The sequence below is a fragment of the Cupressus sempervirens genome, chromosome 7 (genome assembly GCF_028749045.1).
Source record: "Cupressus sempervirens isolate cs-2001-9-10 chromosome 7, ASM2874904v1, whole genome shotgun sequence".
Taxonomy (NCBI): domain Eukaryota; kingdom Viridiplantae; phylum Streptophyta; class Pinopsida; order Cupressales; family Cupressaceae; genus Cupressus; species Cupressus sempervirens.
The window spans coordinates 629,323,456-629,345,234 of record NC_143124.1 but is presented as its reverse complement, the minus strand read 5'-3'; the positions used below and the strand labels follow the sequence as shown (position 1 = coordinate 629,345,234).

The 21,779-nt window shown below is 36.5% G+C and overlaps 1 protein-coding gene across 1 annotated transcript in view; it reads right to left on the bottom strand.

The window, feature by feature from the left end:
• The window catches only part of URE (urease), a 356,063-nt gene that overhangs the window by 24,667 nt on the left and 309,617 nt on the right, over positions 1-21,779 (bottom strand). Inside the window, exon 15 of the mRNA XM_089792332.1 lies at positions 10,313-10,483. Within this exon, the coding sequence (XP_089648458.1) occupies positions 10,313-10,483 (171 nt within the window). The remainder of the gene's footprint in view (positions 1-10,312; positions 10,484-21,779) is intronic.

Genomic DNA, 21,779 nt, shown 5'->3' with positions numbered 1-21,779 from the left:
GTATATGCATTCGATTGCAAATTGTAGTATGAATACCAATGAGACATCTAGATAAAAACTTTGTAAGCATGTCTGTGCATGTGTGTATGGGTGTTTTGTAAGTCCAATTGTATATTGTACTATAGAATTGCAATTCCTTTGGCATTGCGGTTTCATGATTCATATCTTTTTCCTAATTTTGACTTTATGAAAACAACTATCTTAGCAATTGGTAACAAGCTTTAGATTTTAGTCTTTATAGTTCATTACCACAGCTCTATTTTACAACATACGAAACATTGAATCCTATTACAGAGGAACAAAAAGTAATTTTCTTCTTCACATTACCACATTTCTTACAAAATCGTTAAATTGTTTCATAAAAAGGTTGCATATGTTACTATCGGCTACATCATAGCACCTCATCTAGTGCAAACACTAGTAGTATATATCCTAGATTAACTTCATAGTATACCGCCACCTGAAATATTAGCACTGATAATATTGTCAAAATCTCAAGACCCACAAACTTTAATTCCAAATTAAATAATCTATTATGCTTTGACAATTTAGTACAATTAATCATATTGTTTAAACATGTAATCAGGTTTTGGAAATCCCATTACATATTTGAAAATGTGGAATTTGATGGTGGATTGGATATGGAAGATTTAAGCATGGACAATACTTGCATTCTTCTGGTGAAAATTCCAACTTTCCTTCTCAAACAAACTAAAAAAAACAATAAGCAACCAAAGTATATACAGAAACCAAAAATGAACGTATATACAAAAACCAATAATAAGAACATACCTCTTGCTTTGACTCAAATTGATAAGTTTCAACACTTTAATCTTGCATGCAAATTCATTTTTGATTTGGAGAACCTTTTGCATTTGTAAGAAATAAGAGTTTTAAAACTTATTTATTAACATGAAACAAAAAACTAGGGCTGCATTCAAACAAATGGAAGATAACGAGTAAAAGAGTGCAAGAAACAATCAACATGATCAAAAAATGCAATCGAAATCCAAGTCTTACACTTACTTAGAGAGCAAAGAGAAAAACTTGGAGCAAGAAGAAGTTGAAATGGAATTCTTCTTTCCAAAATCGGATTTTGCAAGTGTGTTTGCACGTAAAGATCAAGTGCTTTGAACAATTCAAACTATAGCTCCAAATTGTGGTTTGTTGATGCAAATGGTATTACAAATGCCCTTCAAAGTGCAGATTGCATTTCTCCAAATGATTTTTGTGTTTGAAAATGCCTTCCCAAGAGCAAATCTGGTTTTGAACCTTGCATTACATGTGCATGAGAGAGCAGAAAAAACTTGTTGCAAATGACTTTCTTTTCAAGTTCTTTGGCAAATCGAGGTTTGGAGGCCCTGTTACATGTAATGTTTTGCCTCGAAATGATGGAAAACCGCCTTTACATGTAGCATTTTTCCTTGGAAGACCCCAATCGGGCTTTGGAAGTCCAAACGCATGTTTTAAACATGTGCATAGAAGCCAAAATAGGGCTTTGCAAGATGCAATGCATGGGACATTTTTTTCTCATAAGCCAAAATTAGGTTTCTTGAGACCCATTGCATGCAACAAAAACACATGCACTTGGGATGCCTATGCCCCTTTGCCCAAAAACGTGGTTCAAAATGCTTGTTTTATGGGCAATTTTTCCTTTAGACCCAAATTGGGTTTCTCAAGTTGCATTACATATAATGCTTTTTGTTGTTGAGACCAAAGTTGGGCTTTGAAAAGTCAAATGCATGTGATGTTTTGCCTTGGAGACCAAAAACATGATTTGAAAAACCTTATACATGCAATGCATACGCATGCATTTGGGTGCCTAGTCCAAAAATGGGTTTCTGGGAAGCCAATGCATATTTTAAATGATTTGCATTTACATGAAAATGCAGTCCTTCAAAAATCATGGTTTAGAAGTGCCATTACATGTGCATGTAAAGACCAAAATGGGATTTTGAAGGAGCTATTACATGTCTTTTATTTGAAAATAACATCTAACGGTTTTGCATCACTTATGTTTTCTATTTAGCCCATGTCTAATTCATTCACTTAAATGAATCTCACTTTAAAGGGTCAATTACATATTTATGCTAACATATTATGCATAAATATGTTCAAAAAGTGAAATTTAACTTAAATGTTTTAATTTAAATCATTAAAGTAAATTTCAACATCACATTAGACTATAAAGTGCATAAATAACTTAAGTGATAAATTATAAAGCAACTCAAAATCAAAATATAACACAATGTGCAATATAATGACTTAAATCACTTAAAGTGATAAATTTAAAGTGATTAACTTAAAAACATAACATAAAGTGATTTTAAGTCATATTTTTCAAAAAGTGCAACTCAACATTAAAATATAAGATCAATATATTAAATATGCAATTGAAGTTGCAAACCCCACTTTTTGGATACTTAAACCTTAATATATTTTGACTAACAACTTTGATTAAGCCCCAAGATATCTTGAATCGAAGGTATGACTGAAGCAAAAGATTGAAGGAAACAAAAAGACAAAAACAATCGAAACAAACACTCACAAACACAAAGGACTTTGAAGGCCTCAAAAAATGACGGACTTGATGAGAACCTTAAACATTTCATTATATAAATTGGTGAGAAAAGTTTGATCATTTCTTGCCAATCAAATAATGATATATCTTAGAGAAATGCAAAACTTAATTAAGAAAGTTTCATAGTTTTACCTTGATTTTGCGATGACAAAATGAAGGACAACAATTGGCTCTCTCTGGGGAATGTAAATTGTTTTTCCTTGGAACAAAGAGTAACATAGAATCCAGTGCTCTAAGTGCCTTTATCTATTCCATTGGGTTATAGAGCCGGGCGACCAACAAAAATAAAACTAAAAACAAAAATCCTATAACCAAAAATTTAAAAACTATGTACAAGGGGTACTTATCTGATAATTACTGATCTAATGTTTTAGATGTTGTCCACTATATGGCAGTGGCATTGGAGTTCCATCATGGTATGCATGCAAGAAACTATTTTCGCTTGCAAGTTGGTGAATTGTGAAAGGGCCTTGCCAAAGAGAGTCAAACATGTTGTGCATTCCTTTTGGTTCACGCCTCTTGTCCTAGAGTAGGATACAATCCCCAACTTGGAAGTCTGTGTTTGGACTTCTTATCAAAAAGAATCTTGACTTGCTGTTGATGAGTAGCAAGTTGGTCCACCACTTTTATCTGCATTCCGGTTAGATAATGGAAGCCAATGCTACAGTAAAACATTTATCCCTGCTATCCATGGGTTGTTCATTCTTGATGTTTTTCCTGTCTTCCATTAAACTTTAATCATTCTTCTATATAATATGGTCTTGCATATATCCTTTATTTGAAGACAAATAATAGCAAGACTATTTTCAAACATGTCTTTGAAATTCATGATGTTGTTTTTGAATTATAATGTTTGACTATGTAATGTCCCCGTCATAAAATAAATGTATTTAATAAACCCTTTTTAACGGGCTGATTGATTTAATTTATCTCAGACCCATTTTTTATTTTGTTTTCGTAGTTTGTGTCGTTGTCGGCTATCTTTGTACACCTTCAAAAAGCTTCCTGATAGGTATTTAAGCACAGCTTGTAGGTAGTCTATAGGTATGCTTGGGATTATATTTCTCTATACTACGAATTCCTATTGGGGTTTTGGATTGTTCGCCATTTCGGAGGTGAAAGATCTTCCCTATTTGGCTAGTGTGGTTTCGGTGGGATTCATCCCTCACCGTATTTTGTTGTTGCATGTATTACTTCGCTCGGATTTGGCAAATCGGAGCACCATCATATTGTGAATAACTATTGGTTCGATCTATTCTTTGTTCTGTGCACTTCCATTTTGGTGTCTCTATTACTTTGTGGATGCCATCTACATTTTCTGTTTTGTGTATGAGCAACATTGTGTTCTGTCACCAACTGTGTGTTTCCGCACTGCTCATTCCTCACTCATCCATTCATCTGTGTTGTCTTCACCTCCTTGTACGGCTTAGGCCTTCAAATCTTCCATTTGAGCCACTGTACGACTAACTATCCTCCACAACCTCCCACTGTACAAATTGCCTCTCTATACCATACGGACTTTCAACCACCATGTACGGCCACACAAACTCCACCGTACAGATTGTCAGACTCCTGCGTACGGCTAGCAATCTCCACACTGTATGGCATCTGCATCATCCCATACGGCCCATCTCCGCCTCACCCGTACAGACTATCCTGCTTCTGTACGGCCATACCACCGTACGACTCCCTTCTCTTGCTCACCATACATCACTATTTGGGCTTCATTTCAAGTCTTTGCTTGCACTTGTCGACCATACGACCTCAATTCAGAGTTGGCACATTGATTTAAAGGCGCATCATAGGCGCGAAACATTACAGTGGTATCAGAGCTTTTGATCTTGCCTGCCTGTGGAAGTGAATGCAAGTTTATACTAGGAGGAGAAAACAGAATAACCCTATTGATAGAATGGCAGATCACCAAGATCCTACGAGAAAACTCATGAATCTTTTAAGAGAGCTAAATAGAAATCAAATGCAAATCAACGAAACCCAAAGTCTTATGCAGGAAACTCTACAAAAATTGGCTGAGGGAAAGACAATAGGAGAACAAAATGGGTACAGTGATGATTTTGTTTCTAGAAGGACAAACTTTCAACCCTCTCGCTCTTGACCCTTGATACCCATCTTCCTTCCAAGGACGGAAGCACCACATAAAGGAAGAGAGGCCACCTTTGAGGAAATGCAAAAAAAACTTTGGGAAGATTGGTAGAACGCAAATATGGAAGGAGATATATCTTATAGAGACTATGTTGATCTAAGAATGAGATATTCTGGCGGAGGAAATCGTGGTTATTTTAATGATTTTAGGAGAAAGATCGGAAGGGTGAACTTATCGCCATTTGATGGATCTGGAGTCATTACCTCACAATCGTGGGTCCTAAAGGCAGATACCTATTTCCAACATAATCCAATGCCCGAAAAGGAAGCAATCAAGTTCGCAACACTTCATCTGGAAGGAGTGGCGCATGAGTGGTGGCATCATGGACTGGTCACTCTCGGACCCAACCAAGTGACCTCTTATATCAAGTTCACTGAGAGACTCATTGATCATTTTAATGGGAAGGATCTTGAGCTAAACTTCAAAGATCTGGCTCAGTTAAAGCAAACAAGCACGGTAGACAACTACATCACTGAGTTCCAAAGGCTGTCAGTATTAGTCACAGACATCTCTGAAAGATGCCGAATTGTGTTATTCATGGATGGGCTGAAAGAGCCTTTGAGAGGCTAGATCAAAGGATTCAACCCATGTACACTCAACGAGGCTATTAAGAAGGTGCATGACATGGCCACATCTTCCTCCAAAACTCACACAGTTACACCAACACCATCCCCACAAGAACATAAAGACAAGGAGCCCATTTAGAAAAAACCTTAGTTTGATGAAGATTCTTGGCAAGAACTCCAGAGGAAAAAGCTTTGTTTCATGTGCAAAGAACCATGGGGTCTTGGTCATTGCTGCCTCGGGAAGGGAAAGATTCACTACATTGAAGTGATGCCTGATGACGACAAAGAACAAATACTTGCAATGATTGACGAAGAAATTACCAAGCAGAAGAGAATAAATGCCTTGATACAAAAAGGGGGTTCCATTGCTACCCTCACTACATCGACTGGAGGTGGTATCTTCAGAGTTCACAACACACTTCACAGAAAACGAGTCCCAATCATGATTAATTGTGGCGCCACACTCAATTTCATCAATTCATCTTTGGTCACTATAAAGGCCTGCGCACAGTTGAGCATGGAGGAATTGAGGTTAGGTGATCCCACAGCTACAAATTTCCATGGGAAACTATAACCTAGCAGATGATTTCTTTGTCATAGATTTGGTTGATACTGATATCATTTTGGGCATCCAGTGGTTGGAAACTCTTGACCAGTACACTCAAAGTTTCAAAAGGATGGACTTCTCATTTGAGACGGATGACAAGAAGGTGTTGCTAAGAGGAATGTCAAATAAAAGATCAAGCGAAGTCACAATCAAGAAGATGGAGGCAATTTTTAAACAGGAATTGGCCTCAGATGCTGCAAGTAAAAGCAAGATAGTCAACACCTCACCGCATTCCTTGGATAATTGGCAGGCCCATCTATTGGCCAAGTATTCCAAAAACACTTTTGCATGTGAGTTGATGGATGGTTATGTACGCGATGAAAGATACAAAGTTATTGATGACATCATTTACTTTGACAGGAAGATCTACTTGGTGCCTGACTTGGAACTGAAGTTGCTGATTACAGAAGGTTTAGAACCGGGTTTGCATTTGCTTGAGGACAAGCAAATTTTGGGATGGGAGGACCGTAATGTCCCTGTCATAAAATAAATGTATTTAATAAACCCTTGTTAACGGGCTGATTGATTTAATTTATCTCGAAGCCATTTTTTATTTTGTTTTTGTAGTTTGTGTCGCCGTCGGCTATCTGTGTACACCCTCGGAAAGTTTCCTGATGGGTATTTAAGCACGGCTTGTAGGTAGTCTATAGGTATGCTTGGGATTATATTTCTTTGTACTACGAATTCCTGTTGGATTTCTGGATTGTTTTCCATTTCGGAGGTGAAAGATCTTCTCTATTTGGCTAGTGCAGTTTTGATGGGATTCAACCCTCACCCTATTTCGTTGTCCCATGTATTACTTCGCTTGGATCTAGCAAATTCGAGCACCATCATATTGCGAATAACTATTGGTTTGATCTATTTTTTGTTCTGTGCACTTCCATTTTGGTGGCTCTATTATTTTGTAGATCCCATTTACATTTTGTGTTTTGTGTATGAGCAACATTGTGTTTCCGTCACCAACTGTGTGTTTCCGCACCGCTCATTCCTCACCCATCCATCCATCCGTGTTGTCCTTCACCTCCTTGTACGGCTTGGACCTTCAAATCTTCCATTTGAGCCATCGTATGACTAACTATCCTCCACAACCTCTCACCGTATGGATTGCCTCTCCATACCGTACGGCCACTAGGGTCACCATATAGACTAGCAACCACCACGTACGGTCACACAACCTCCATTGTACGGATTGTCAGACTCCTGTGTATGGCTAGCAATCTCCACACTGTATGGCATCTGCATCATCCCATACGGTCCATCTCTGCCTCACTCGTACAAACTATCCTGCTTCCGTACGGCCATACCACCGTACGGCTCCCTTCTCTTGCTCACCGTACATCACTATTTGGGCCTCATTTCAAGTCTTTGCTTGCACTTGTCGACCGTACGACCTCAATTCAGAGTTGGCACATTGATTTAAAGGCGCATCGTAGGTGCGGAACATTACAGAATATAAGTAGTGGGTAAGGTTTGCAGATACTCCCATTGACATGGTATTTGGGACTCTAAAGTTTTGTCAAAATTTAGAGTTCCATCACTGTCTATATTTCTATTTATCACATTGAGATCTATTGTTGGCATTTATTTGTGATGATACTTTCAGAAGCATTTTTGGCCACTCAGATTGTGCTCCACATTTCTTGGAGCCCATGGCTATGTTTAAAAAGTCACCATTTCTGCACCATGACTGTCCTTGGCACTAGTATCACTATGGTACTCTCACTTTCTACATCCAATGTTTCAACAATGCTTTCCATAAACAAAGATGTTTATTTTAATAAATACTTAAGTTATAATGTTACGACTTTATAATACACCTAAAGTGTTTATTTAATATTTTTAAAGCCACTATGGTTTCTTGGAATGTATGCTCATGTGCAAGGAAAGGTAAAATATTTTATTTTAACAAACATTAGACTTCATAAAGTAGCCATGGAATTTTGAGAAGTATAAAAGGGATTCTTTGAGCTCATTGTGTGAATTTTCTTTGGAAAATCTGTTGTACTTAGGGGTTTTCCCTAAGAAACTTCCAAAGGTTGAAAACCCCTTTGAAGGATATCATCCATGGTGGAGAGAGACCCTCCCTGCTTCATGTTCTGTTAGATATATTCAAAATTTATGCTGGAGCTTCATTGGTGGTGACTTGTAAAAGATTGATTTGGGGTTTGAGGAAAAGATACAAAGATCTTTAAAAATTTTTTACATACAAATTTAAGTTGGGAACATTTATCAGGGCCCTTTTGACTTTGGGCATGTTCTTTGAAGATGATTGCAGGTTTAAGATCTGTTCTTACAATCCTAGAGCTAGCTGTAACTCCATTTAACAATTTCATCCTTTAATTCAAACATGGATTTACAAAAACAATCTTCATCTCAGCATATGCAAGGATTACAGGGGGACATTGATATAGAGGCAGATTGAGATTAAATCCTAAGAAAATTTCTTCATTCCCAATCTTGACCTAGGAATTCATGACTCGACTTGCCTATTCCCTAAAAGCTAGGAGACTAAGAAACCAGAAAATGTTGTCAAGCAATGCATTAAAACATAAAAGAGCAAACTATAAACAAATTTGAAGCAGAATCAGAGATTTGAACACAAAACACAAATTTTATAGTGGTTCATCATAAATGGCTACATCCACTCTACAAGCAGGGCAATAGCTTTATTCACTTGTTCAATACAATCTTATTACATCCAACCTGTTCTCAGATTATATATAATAGTTTCACTCTTCAAATATGAAGAGACATCCATGAAATGAAAAGTTGGAAGAACCCAATGGTCATGACTTATGACCATTGGAGTTCATATTCTCAACACTAAGAACAACTAAATTAAGCACAAAGCTAGAAAGCATAAAAAATGAGGGAGTCCCCATTTGCAATGAGGCATGTATTTCCAAATGACGGGTCTTAATACACAGACTAAGTACTGCTGAAATATTTCCCATTCATCTATCTTGACCATTACTCGTGTTATTCAGCAAGCCCTTCAAACTACTCTGCCATGGTGAATTATGCAATGAAAACAATGTTTTAGTAATCAAACAGTTGAATATTTATACATATCATTGGATTTGTTATGATCATATTATTTAGGATACATAACCTTTTCCCAAGATAACAAACTTAAATAGCCTCTATTTTACATGAGGTGACATAACAATGCACAAACAATAAAACTATAACATCAATTATCAATAGATTCAAATAATTATTTCAGCCTGTTTTATGACTAACAGCCCCTAACATATACTATGTCACAATTTCTGTTAAGGCACCGACTATAATCAAATTGCTACTTAAATTAAATAAGGGAAATGGGGAAAATAAGGATTCAGTTTTATCATATGAATTATTGTGCTGCTTCCATTACATTACAAATATTATCGGTAGAATTAGAGTTCTGATATTGCTATCAGGATTTAACTGTGTGATTTTTGAGTCAAACTCATTGACCCATGTTCCGTGAGTAGTGATTCAACATGAATCCATCTCTCATGAGAATAAATGGAACACTTAGCACTCATTGGATCTAGGTGATGTTCACAGGCGTGAAGCACCGCATGAGAGATGGATTCATGTTAAAACACTACTCATGAAACATGGGTCAATGAGTTTGACTCAAAAATCACACAATTAAATCCTGATAGCAATATCACAATTTGACTTGCTGTGGAAATTATCTCCTACTTATCAATTGATGAGCTTAAGGGGCTTTCTAATGAATGGTTCATAAGGCACAACACTTGGTGAAGGTTTTGCAAATGGGGTTGCAAGCTTTGGGTCTAACCATGGAGGAAACTCTGTAGTTAAGCACACGCAGGCTGGAGCAGTACTGGGATGGGTGACCTCCCGGGAAGTCCTGGTGCTTCACCCCTATGAGCATCACCTAGATCTAATGAGTGCTAAGTGTTCCATTTATTCTCATGAGAGATGGATTCATGTTGAATCACTACTCATGAAACATGGTCAATGAGTTTGACTCAAAAATCACACAGTTAAATCCTGATAGCAATATCACAATTTGACTTGCTGTGGAAATTATCTCCTACTTATCAGAATTAGAGTTGTTCTCCACAGGAAAACTCAGAAATAGATATCTTGCAGAAAACAGTACTGGTTTTATAAAAGACACATCTTTGAATATATTCAGTGTGATCAGAAATGAGGTGTGCAACTAACAAATTATTGAAATTATTTATGGCTGTTTTCGTGTTCACAGTAACTAAACTGCATTTGTCAGCTTATGACGTAAATATTGCATTGTTTTCTCTTGGAAAGTATTATCAACAAACTCCTTATTTATCATTTGCAAATCATAAAAAAGAAACTTTGTTTCTTTTGGTAGAAGGAATTAATAAATCATTACGGTTAACCTTCACTTTGTATACCTCAATTGAACCAATGATGTGAGAGAACCCATGGGCAATGGCTGGATTGATGGTATACTTTGAGATATATCTCTTGATGCGTAAATTGTCATTCTTAATAGATGCAACCTCTGGAAGCTGTCCCCTTTGTCTCTTCATTTTATCAGCAGTTTGCCATGTTCTAGTTATAACCTACACAAGACATTATTTTCAGCAGAATGTCACCTTGAAGCATTATATCCTTTCAGTTAATAGAGTTTGATAATAAACAAAAAAATATATAGGAAATAATGGATTTACAACTAGTAAACACTGAAACTTCCCATGAAAGGATCTGCACTCAGATTTAAATCTACATGTTTTCAGACAATAACAAGCTTGTTCCCTTCTAATAATACACAACAAAAATAGGTTAGAAAAGTTTGATTCAATTTTCTTAGTTCAGGCATGGTCAAGCAACGTCAGCCTTCTCCCAATTTTACTTCATAACTATTTCTTCCTTAATCACCATCTCATGGATTCACATGCACTGAAACATAAGATTAAGTAGCAACAAATACTGCTTGTGGCTTAAAAAGGGCTGCAAATTGTGTTTTTACTATGTTTAACATCATGAAGCTCTCTGAAAAGAAAAGATAGGAAATATCACATAAAGCATTACTAGATTAGCATAAATACTACACTTAAAATCTCTATAGACTCTATAAAGCCTTAAGAACTAGAAACATACTAAATATTTACTATCCCTCATTAACCTAACAGACTATGTTCACCTATTGCCCTCTTAATTTTTTGTTTCTAAAAACTTGTCAGCATGCACAGCTTCGAAATACCTATTGTAAATTTGCATACATTACCCAAGCATTTTATTGTGTGTTAATATATTCCTTCACAACAAGGAATATTTTACTTCAAAATCACTATCACCTACTCAAAAACATTTTATAGCATATCTTACTTACGTAGTATCTGCAACAAAGTTGCTGGTTCAGATTTGGTTATTGATTCGGCTTCTTGAGTTGTTCAAAATTCTCGTGTCCGCTACAAAGTTGCTTTGGGTTTGTTCATGCAGGAATATTTGTTTAAAAAAAATTATACATATGTACATAGTTGCAGCAGCAAATAAGTTCACACACCACTATGCAAATATTAAAGTAACATATTAAAATACACCACCATATATATTAATGTTTTAGTCCAAATAACATAAGAAAATGCCAAAATACACTACCATATCAATGTTTCAGTTCAAAAACAATAATGTCAACATTAGTAATCAACCATCACTGATCAAATATCATCAGAAACCATCAGACATATCATCATCATTCTGTTATTGCAATTAGAAGCACAAAGAGTGCCACAATCATCAGTACTAGTAATGTCAGCCTCAAGAGCAACCTCAACATCACTAGGTAGCTAGTAATCATCATTGTTAACTCCAAGCACATCAAGTTGGGCAATCAAATCGTCCAACTCCATACACTCTAGTTCAACATCCCAGGGCCTTGCCTCCACTTTTTTCTGAGTATCATCTTTGTGTGTTGTGAGCCTCAAGTTTGAATGCACATAGACCAAGCCTTCTGCCTTCTTTGAATGTAGTCTATTGCATTTTATTGAGTCGATGGAGGAGTGTGTGCTCCAGTTCCTCTCAGATGATGATGAACTAGCGACCTATCGAGATTTTCAATTTTGAAATTAGAGAGTTAAGAGTTTTGAATAAAAATAAATTATAAATACAAATTCAATATTCACCAACAAGAACTTAGAAATTAGAATCTTAAAGACTTAAGAACGAACTAGTGATTATATTTTGATGGCGACAGGTTTTAAGTGCTGGTACATTTGTCCATGGAAGTGCCACCATTTTCGAGCATCAACATTGCTCTTGTCTTCAAGATTATCAATACCACAATCATCAGTTCTTGTACAACTCATGAATTCAGACCCCACTATAGATTGTATATGATTGGGATAGAGTTTACGAGGAGCTGCCTTGTACCCACGAGCACTGTAATGCCCTCTATTTCTAAGTTGAACTTCATTAATAATAATAATAAATTAATTAAAAAATATTTTAACATAATTAATTATTTTTACAACATATCAAATTGATATAATATAATGTTATATCAATTGATATAGGGGTTATATGAAAATTATATAATATATTATAACTGACGTGATGAATTCTTAAATAATAATGATATCATTATATTAATAAATAAATGAAGATAACTATAATGATGAGATATATACATATATAAAATGATAAAATTAAATTGAATAAAAAGAAAGTAAATAATTAAAATAACATATGCTCTCATATTATTAATTAACAATAGAAGATGTATTTAATATATCAAATAAATGATGAATATAAATATATTGAATACAAAGGAAAAATGATTATTAATGTAATAATGATGTATTATTATATCAAATTGCAATAATCTGACAATATGATATATAACCAGAGAACATAAGATATAATAGCAATATATGAACTAATATAAAATTAAAATATCATAACCATATACTATTAAACTATACAAGGTGAGCAACTAAAGTTGCAACTCTCAGTAGACCTAGTATCGACAATATAAATGGAGGAGGAGAAGAGTTAAAGAAAATATGGATTAGACAGGAGGAGAAATGGTAAAGGGAAAAGGCCCATCATAAATAATGAATAATGGAAGAGGGAGGTATCCAGCCATTATCCAGGGAGGAATTGGGACAGAGACTTCTGTAAAAGTCTACATGGACAACTAGAATGCAGGTAGTGATCATAGACGGGTGTTTGGGAACAACTGATATACAATCAACATTTATCCAATTCCAATTAGTGAAAGATGGGCAATCAGTAGAAAGAACTATCAATACAGAGGATGATGAGAATGTTAAAAGATTATATTAATAAGGATTTGAGATCACATAGGAAAATAAAGGTCCTCCATTCCCTATATGCATTTGACTACTTGAAATATTGACAAAAAAAAGGAAGTAAGAATGATGATAAGGAGGAGTCATCCGTCAAAAAGATTGACAAAGATGGTATTTAACAGACGTGAAACATCCAGTGATCAGCGGCCTTTATATCAAATAACTAATATAATAGTAAATAGAGGACTTGATGAAATTGAAATAAGCGACATCGTGGCATCTTAGTCAATGCTAATTTGATTAAATAATGTATAAGAATAAAGACAATAACGAGTTCTAAACAGCAATGAGAAATTAGTCCAACTGAAAGCTCGTACGAGGAACATTGTCAGTCCACATTAAACCAGATTAAGGGAACACTAGTACCATTAATATGGACGAATAAAAAAGGATACACTATCTTAGATTTCTAAAACAAATACCACAGTGAATAAGGAGGAGAACTCATCTATCATCGAAAACTTCCCTCGCTCTCATTCACAGGATATATACCAGCACAGTGGTATAGGGGATATGTAAATTAAACGACAATTACATGCATTGGATTTAGAAGAGGATCTGTATAGAATCAATTTCCAGACTTGATGAGAAGGAGATAAGAGTTTGATTATTTGTGATCTTGTGGAAGACTCGTAATCAGATTATAGGAGACTTCACATACTCCAGATAAAAATTAAGTGATTCATCCACAAACAATCTACAACTATCAGTATAATACATCTCATGGACAAATATCTAATACAAATCCCACCACATTTCAAGAAGGCTTGGCAACATGTTGGGATACAATGTTAATCACGCAGACCCAAGATTATTGAATTGTTATTGCAATATTAATTTAAATATTTAAAGTCCAAGTTATAATAAAAAAAAGACTTGCAATTGAAGTTATCAGTAAATAGTCCCATAATCTTAGAAGACTACAATGGGGACATTATATTGGTATCTAAGCATGATCTTGCCATCCTGCAGGGTTAGAAATAAAACAAGGAATCATTCAAATATAAGACTGAACTCAGAGATTTGAAATTATGGGCTAACATTGGTAAACCCAAATTATTTTTACAAGATGGTCCTAAATCTTGTATATTAGGAATCTTTTCAAACAGAATTATGAAGAGAAAGGGACTTATAAATCAACTGAAAGGAGAGGGTGGAGTTAAAAAGGCAATCACCACATGAAGCATCAGCAAAATCAGATGTAACTCTTTAAGCATCTAAGAAGGCAGAGAGTTTCTCCAAAAGAGATCGGAAAAGAAGACACATATAATTGTGGCGGTATCTAGTCAGAGAGATGATAAAGACTGAAAGCATTAGGAATATATTGAAATCATTTAAGGACAATAAGTGATAAAATAAGTATGAGTTATGTACAAGATTTAAAAGAGGGCATTCATGATGAATGCTGAGATTCCCAAAGGGAATCCAGAGACCCAAGATATTTTTTAGTAGAAGGCATTTTTGAATGTCAGTTATAGAAGGCATTCATGGTGAATGTCAACCATAGAGGACATTCTTGAATGTCAGCCATAGAGGGCATTTTTCATGAGTGTTGGCCATAGAGGGCATTCGTGTGAATGTCAGCCACAAAGGGCAACCTTGAATGTTAGGCACAAAAGGCATTCTTGGTGAATGTTGGCCATAGAGGGTGGTTATAGTGAGCACCGCCTTGCTTGGTAGAGGGTGTTCTTAGTGAATGTCACCATGCTTGGCAGAGGGTGTTCTTAGTGATTGCCACCATTCTTGGCAGAGGGCATTCTTAGTGAATGTCCCCATTCTTGACAGATGGTGTTCTTTGTGAGCGTCACCACTCGTGGCAGAGAGCATTCTTGGAGAATGTCACCATTATTTGCAGAGGACATTCTGGAGATTATATATCTTAGAGACTTATTCATAAGAGGCGAGAAACACTTATCAAACGAAAAGTGCTACAATACATCACGATAAGTTTTATTTGAATTATTTCTTAATTTGAATAATATCTTGAAATATTTTCAAGATGGTAAGTTTATATTCATGAATGTATTACAATTCTAACCTAAGTTGAATTGTCATTTTAGGATTGGAGTTGCACCAAAGGATCACATTGCTTGAGAACACACAATTTGAGGAAGGGTAGATTGTAATGTCCCTTATTTCTTACTTGAATTCAATATATCATAATAATAATTTTGTTGGGTGGATATTTTGCAACCAACAGTTTGTTCAAATCTAATCATAAAATAGGTAGACCAGCCACAACATATGAGACCAAGTCTCTCCTACATTAAAGGGAAGGCTCTCCCTTCTCACCGTTCCTTGGATCAACTCAAGGTAAGTAAGAAGTTGAGAGATTTTGTAAGGGGTGTTACCAATATTCTTTGTAAGGAGACTCATGTAGTAACAACTTCTACTGGTTTAGTCGAGTCATTTGCCAAGGTGCTTAGTAGTAATACCTCAACTGTTGATGCATGCGTAGATGATAACACACATGGTGCTACTTCTTGTGAGGTAAGAGATGTTGATACAATTCCATTTCACAGTGTGGATTATGGGTTAGAGAGCTTACATGGGAGCTAGGGTATTTAGAAACATTAGGTGACTTGGTAGTTGAAGGTGAGCGATAGTCAGATTGCCACAGATCTAGAGCATTAGATGTTGCCTGTCAGATGTAAGCCGTATTTGGTTGAGGTGCTCCTATGTCAGTTGAGCACGATGGTAGTGACTTTACCTGACAGAGATCCATTTGCTATGAGTTGTGAGAATCATAAAACATAATTACTTACAGTTATTAGTTGACAGGGACTACCTTCTCGAGTGGGGTTACACTAGTTTCGATGCATTGTTGGGGAAGGAAGAGGAGGTGATTGATCTCACTCACGAGTTTGAGGCAACTTCTAAGATATTGGAGAGCACCCAGTTGGCTCTTCAGGAGTTTCAGTTAGAAATAGAGGAGGTTACCATAAAGTTGAGCCAAGAATAGACTTCACTAGTTGTAGGTTCAGTACCACTTCCTACTGTGCCAGTTGGTGATGAGTTGATTTCCATAGGTTGTGATGATGGTAATAGTGAGGAGGTTGCTACATCCATTGCAGATTTAGGTGCAGTCGACTTAGTTGGGATAAGTAATTCTGAGAGTTGTAGAGAGTCTCTTATTGTATTAGATTCTCCAATAGTTAACACGATGTTAGATGGTACAAAACAAGTTCTTGGGTGTCCTTGTGTGGCAATAATGGATTCTTCAAAAGAGTTGTATGACAACAGACTATGCTACTTCATCATTTTTATTGGACATAGGCAAGCTATCAATTGGTTTGGAGATTAGCTCTCGTGTTGATTTGTTTCGCTCTCCTAGAAGCACATCACTTACTTCATCTCATGCAACTGATGGCAATAGACAATTGGTTGTGTGTGATGTTCCCAAGTGCAGAGGCCTGGTGAACGACCATTTTGATGGCCGTACAAAAGCCTCGGGTGGGGGCTGTATGGTGTGTAGGTCACAGTAGTGGCTGTACGAAAGTTGAGTAGTGGATGTAGAGAAGTTGTATTATGGCCGTACAGTGGAAAGATGGGCAAGGTGTATGGTTCAAAAGGCCGTACGGTGGTCAAGGATGACTGTACGATGGTCTATGCTAGCGTAAGGTGGAAGGGGAGGGATGGCCGTATGGTGGATTGGTAGAAGATGGAAGTGACGTACGGAGGTGTGGGTGGAGGGTGAAGGTACGGACAAGGAGGAAGTAGTACGGAAATGACAAGAGGCCACATGGTTAGATATCTGAACCCAACTCTGAATACACTTTTGTTCATACAAAAACACAAAGATTTAGATGAAATACAGACACAATGATAGAGGTTCGATTCAAGTAATATATATGCCAAAAGATGATGCTTCGATTTGCCAAATTTGAGCAAAGTGTTACAAGCGACGGAATAGGGTGAGGGTTAAATCCCATCGAAACCAGACAAACCAAATAGGGAAGGTCTTTCACTTCCAAAATGGCGAACAATAGAGAACTCTAATAGGAATTCGCAGTGCAGAGAAAATAATCCAAATTGCATACCTAATGACTACCTATAAGCTGTGATTAAATACCCATAGGGGAAAACTTTCCAAGGGTGTACAAAGATAGCCGACGATGACACAAACTACATAAACAAAATAAAAATGGGTCCAAGATACATTTAATCAATCGGCCTGTTACAATAATTTGATTAATAATTTATTTTATAATGGGAACACTACAGTCCTCCTGTCCAAAATTTTGCTTGCCCTCAACCAAATGCAATGCCGAGTGCTAGAGAATGTGCTTGCCTTCCCACGTTGCGTCATCCAATGGCAAGTGTTTCCAACACACCAAATATTCCTTCACCGTGTTGTTTCGTAGGGTCTTCTCACATACTTTGATGATCTCGGCTCGTTCCAATATGAGTTTTCCTTCTTCATTGAGCAGTGGAAGGTCTATGGCTACCATGACGTTCTGCCCTACGGCCTTCTTCAGGCATGAAACATGAAAGACGTTATGAATACAACTTCCCTCCAGAAGTTCTAGCTCGTAAGCGACTTTGCCAATGCGACGAAGTATGCGATAGGGGCCATAAAATTACGGCTTCAATTTATCTTTTCCCTTTTCCTTCAATGAGGGTTGTCGATATGGTTGGAGCCTGAGAAAAACCAAGTCCCCTACTTCGAAACTCCTCTCCATTCAGTGTCTGTTGGTGTACATCTTTTGTTGATTCTGTGCCCATTGTAAGTTCTCCTTCAGGTATCATAGAATATTCTGTCCCTCCTGAAGCCAATCCCCTACCCTTGGTGCGCGATTGTCTCCCAGCACTGTGTCGATGAAGGAGAGGGGTTTGTACCCGTACAGAGCTTTCAATGGTGCCATCCCGATGGACATGTGATATGTGGTATTGTAACAATATTCTCCTAGGTGTATCCACTTGACCCACACCCGTTGTTGTGCCAAGACATAGTTTCGAAGGTAACCTTTGAGCCACTTGTTCACAATCTCCGTTTGTCCGTCTGCTAAGGGTGGTAGCTAGTACTTGGTGACAATTCTGTCCTTGTTAATTAGAATATTTCTATCTGGAAAATACTGATGAATCGCTCATCTCGATCATTGACAATGTTTCAGGGTAACCCATGCAGATGAAAGACTTCTCTAAAAAACAGATTGGCAACTTGTGTGGCCTAAAAATCTAAGGGGATGGCAAAAAAATGTGCGTACTTTGTCAATCTGTCAACCACCATGAAAATACAATCCTTTCTGTTTACCTTGGGAAGCCCTATTATGGAATCCATTGAGATACCTTCCCACTTATGTTCTAGAATTGGCAGAGGTTGCAGTAACCCGGCAAGTAGAGTATGTTCGAATTTGTTTTGCTAGCATACCGCACACTCTCTTACATACATCTCCTTTAAGTTCTTTACATGAAAACCTCTCTGGGAGACTTTTGTATGTTTTGAGGAAGCCTAGGTGTCCCGCCAAGGGTGAGACATGTATCTCCTTCATAATTTTTTGCTTCAATTTGGATTCCGACACTAGGAATATCCGACTCTTATAGTAAATGATGTCATCCACCACTTTGTACCAATCATCCTTGGCATTGCCATCCATTAGCTCACAAGCAAATGTGTTTTTGAAATATTCTACCAACAAATGTGCTTTCTAGTTGGCTGAAATTTGGGTTAGTAAGCAGACGGCGGGTTTTCTGGACAAAGCATCTGCAACCACACTGTTCTTTCCTTTTACATATTCAATGTCAAAGTCAAAGGCCTGAACCTTGCTTACCCATTTCTATTGCCTCTCATTCAAATCTCGTTGTTCTAGAATATATCTCAAACTGTTGTGATCCGTGCAGATGACAAACTTGGCACCTACCAGATATTGTGTCATGAACCCTAATTAATGTATTTTTTCTTCCTAAAAGCATATACTTATATTTGTTTATTATTTGAGTTAATATCTTCAATACATCATTGTAATAACATTACTATTGAATTATATCAGTCAATAGCATAAAAAATTATAATTAATAATATTAAGATTGAACTAATGGTCATTCAAAAGTACATTACAAATATTTTGCTAATCCAAATACAATAAACAAAATAATAATAATTATAACACTATCACTCTTATTATATTATAATATCTTTACCACTATTTAATACCTTACAAATGAATATAATATAAACTATTAATACTTTTCAGACAAGTATGAGATAAGCTATGATCAAAGCAATACTTAAAAATAAATCCGATTTAAGCATAACATTCAAAACTATGACAAATCCATCTACTGGGACATGACTTTTCAAATACGTCTACCCTAAGCCGTATTTATAGGATTAGGGCTAATTCGAAAAGGGATACAGAATAATTGCGAAGGAATAGAATAAGTAAGAGTAAGAACAAGAAACTAGTGGTATATTACTTCTCGTGTGCAAGGAAGACCGTGTGTCGTATATATATATCCTCCAGCATTGACAACTCTGCGGCACTGTTGGACAGTCTCTGCAGTACAATAGTATGAGCCGACAATACTCCCGTTCTTCCCGTGCAAGGGTTGACGTCGAGTACAGCAAGTGATTATAGGTAACCCTCATTCTATCGCATATTAAGCATATATGAACAGTTTGATAAGAACTATTGATATTAAGCATTAAGATATAAACATTGAGTTGTATTGAAATTCCATACGTACGAATCATGTTAAGTTCGTTCAATTCTATTTTGGTTCAAAGAATATAAATGTAATTAAATAGAAGATGATTGATGAATTATATAAAGCAATTCGTATGAGTAAAACATTAAAGTGATATTGGAAATGTCGATACATGCTATAAGTAAATGAATATGTATATATAAATAAATAAATAAATAAATAAATAAATATATATATATATATATGTGTATGCGTCTATATATATATATATATGATGATATATACATCAGAATGGATATAAATATATGATATATAAATAATATTACATCAAAGAATACTGGTATAATATTAAGATATATTCTTAAAGATTTAGATAACATTAGAAATGCATTTCAATTATAGTACAGAGAGTCAATCTCTCGTCCGAATTACGATTTCTTAACATAGAGAGCTGGTGGAGGGAGAGGCAAAGTAATTTCGGGCACATGACGGATATCCTCCAGGGAACCGCTTGCAACCTGTTTCATGCGCCGTTTGCAGCGTAAATCTTCCATCTCAAGATGGTTGTAACAAGGAGAGAGAAAGTTGTCTGTGTACTATAAGAAGAAATCTTCCAAATGAACTAAGTAAATTAAATTAAATGCTCATCTCCTCAAACACTTTAATAACAATGATGGTCATAGGTTTGCTAAATTTTGGATGATTCCCTAACTTATGCCCAAATTTTGAATTTTAGGTCAAGGGGTTAAAAAGGGGTCATCACATACTGTCGGAACTTGGTTAGAGCATGTAGGATGACCAACATTTCTTTGTCCTAGATGGAATATAGGCGTTCTGTCTGCATAAGCTTCAAGCTCTCATAAGCTATAGGGGGTCTATCTTGCATCAATATCGTGCCAATGCCTTCTCCAGACGCGTCGCACTCCAAAATGAACGGTAGAGTGAAATTAGGTAATGCAAGTACGAGACAAGTGCTCATTGCCTCTTTTAGCTTATCAAAAGTGAGTTGTGCCTTTTCATTCCAGTGGAAAGATCCCTTCTTTGTTAGATCCGTTAAAGGTCTGCTAAGCTGAGAGAATCCTTTAATGAACCTCCAATAATAACTACATTGTCCAAAAAACCCTCGCAAATCCATGAGTGATTTTGGAGGAGGCCAACTGTTTACCACATAGGTTAATTAAGAAATGCACACAGATAATGGAACACGAACAGTAGAATTTCTTATTATTATTCGCATATGCCAGAACATTACATTATGCTTCATAAGATAAGATCAATGAATGATAGAAGATGATTTACAATGATCCCAGATGGGATATAAATACTAATTGGGGGTCCAGGGGGCAACGCCCTTGGTGGGGTCGAGGGGCAGCACCCTAGGTGGGCTTCCTGTCGCAATATAGGGCGGGGTCGCCGCCAAGACCAAATTAGCACTCCCAAACCCACACAAAAATGCACGGAACACACCATTTCTGTCACTTTCTGCTGATTCTATACTCTTTCTGGCAACCGCTGATATTTCCCCTTTCCTGTGGCATCATCTGCTACTCATTTTGAACAATTTGAATCTGTCATCGTTTTTTTTTTTTTTTTAAATTTAAAAAACCCATGCTTTTTCGCCAAAAATGAGATACAAAACTCAAACAATCTCTCCTCCGCAAATGAGAAACAGAACCCAACGAATCTTGCACTGAAACTTTTCCTCTGACAATGAGAACAATACACAACAAGCCTTTCTGTTGAAACTCTTCGCTGTTCTGTTTTCGATCCTCAAGACCTTAAAAAAAACCTGCGTCCGTGGGTGACCTTTCTTTCTATCAGCGACCTAATTGCAGAGGCCGAGTACTATGGCATTTCAGGCGCGTTGAAGTCACAAACTCCACGAAAGTACAAGGAA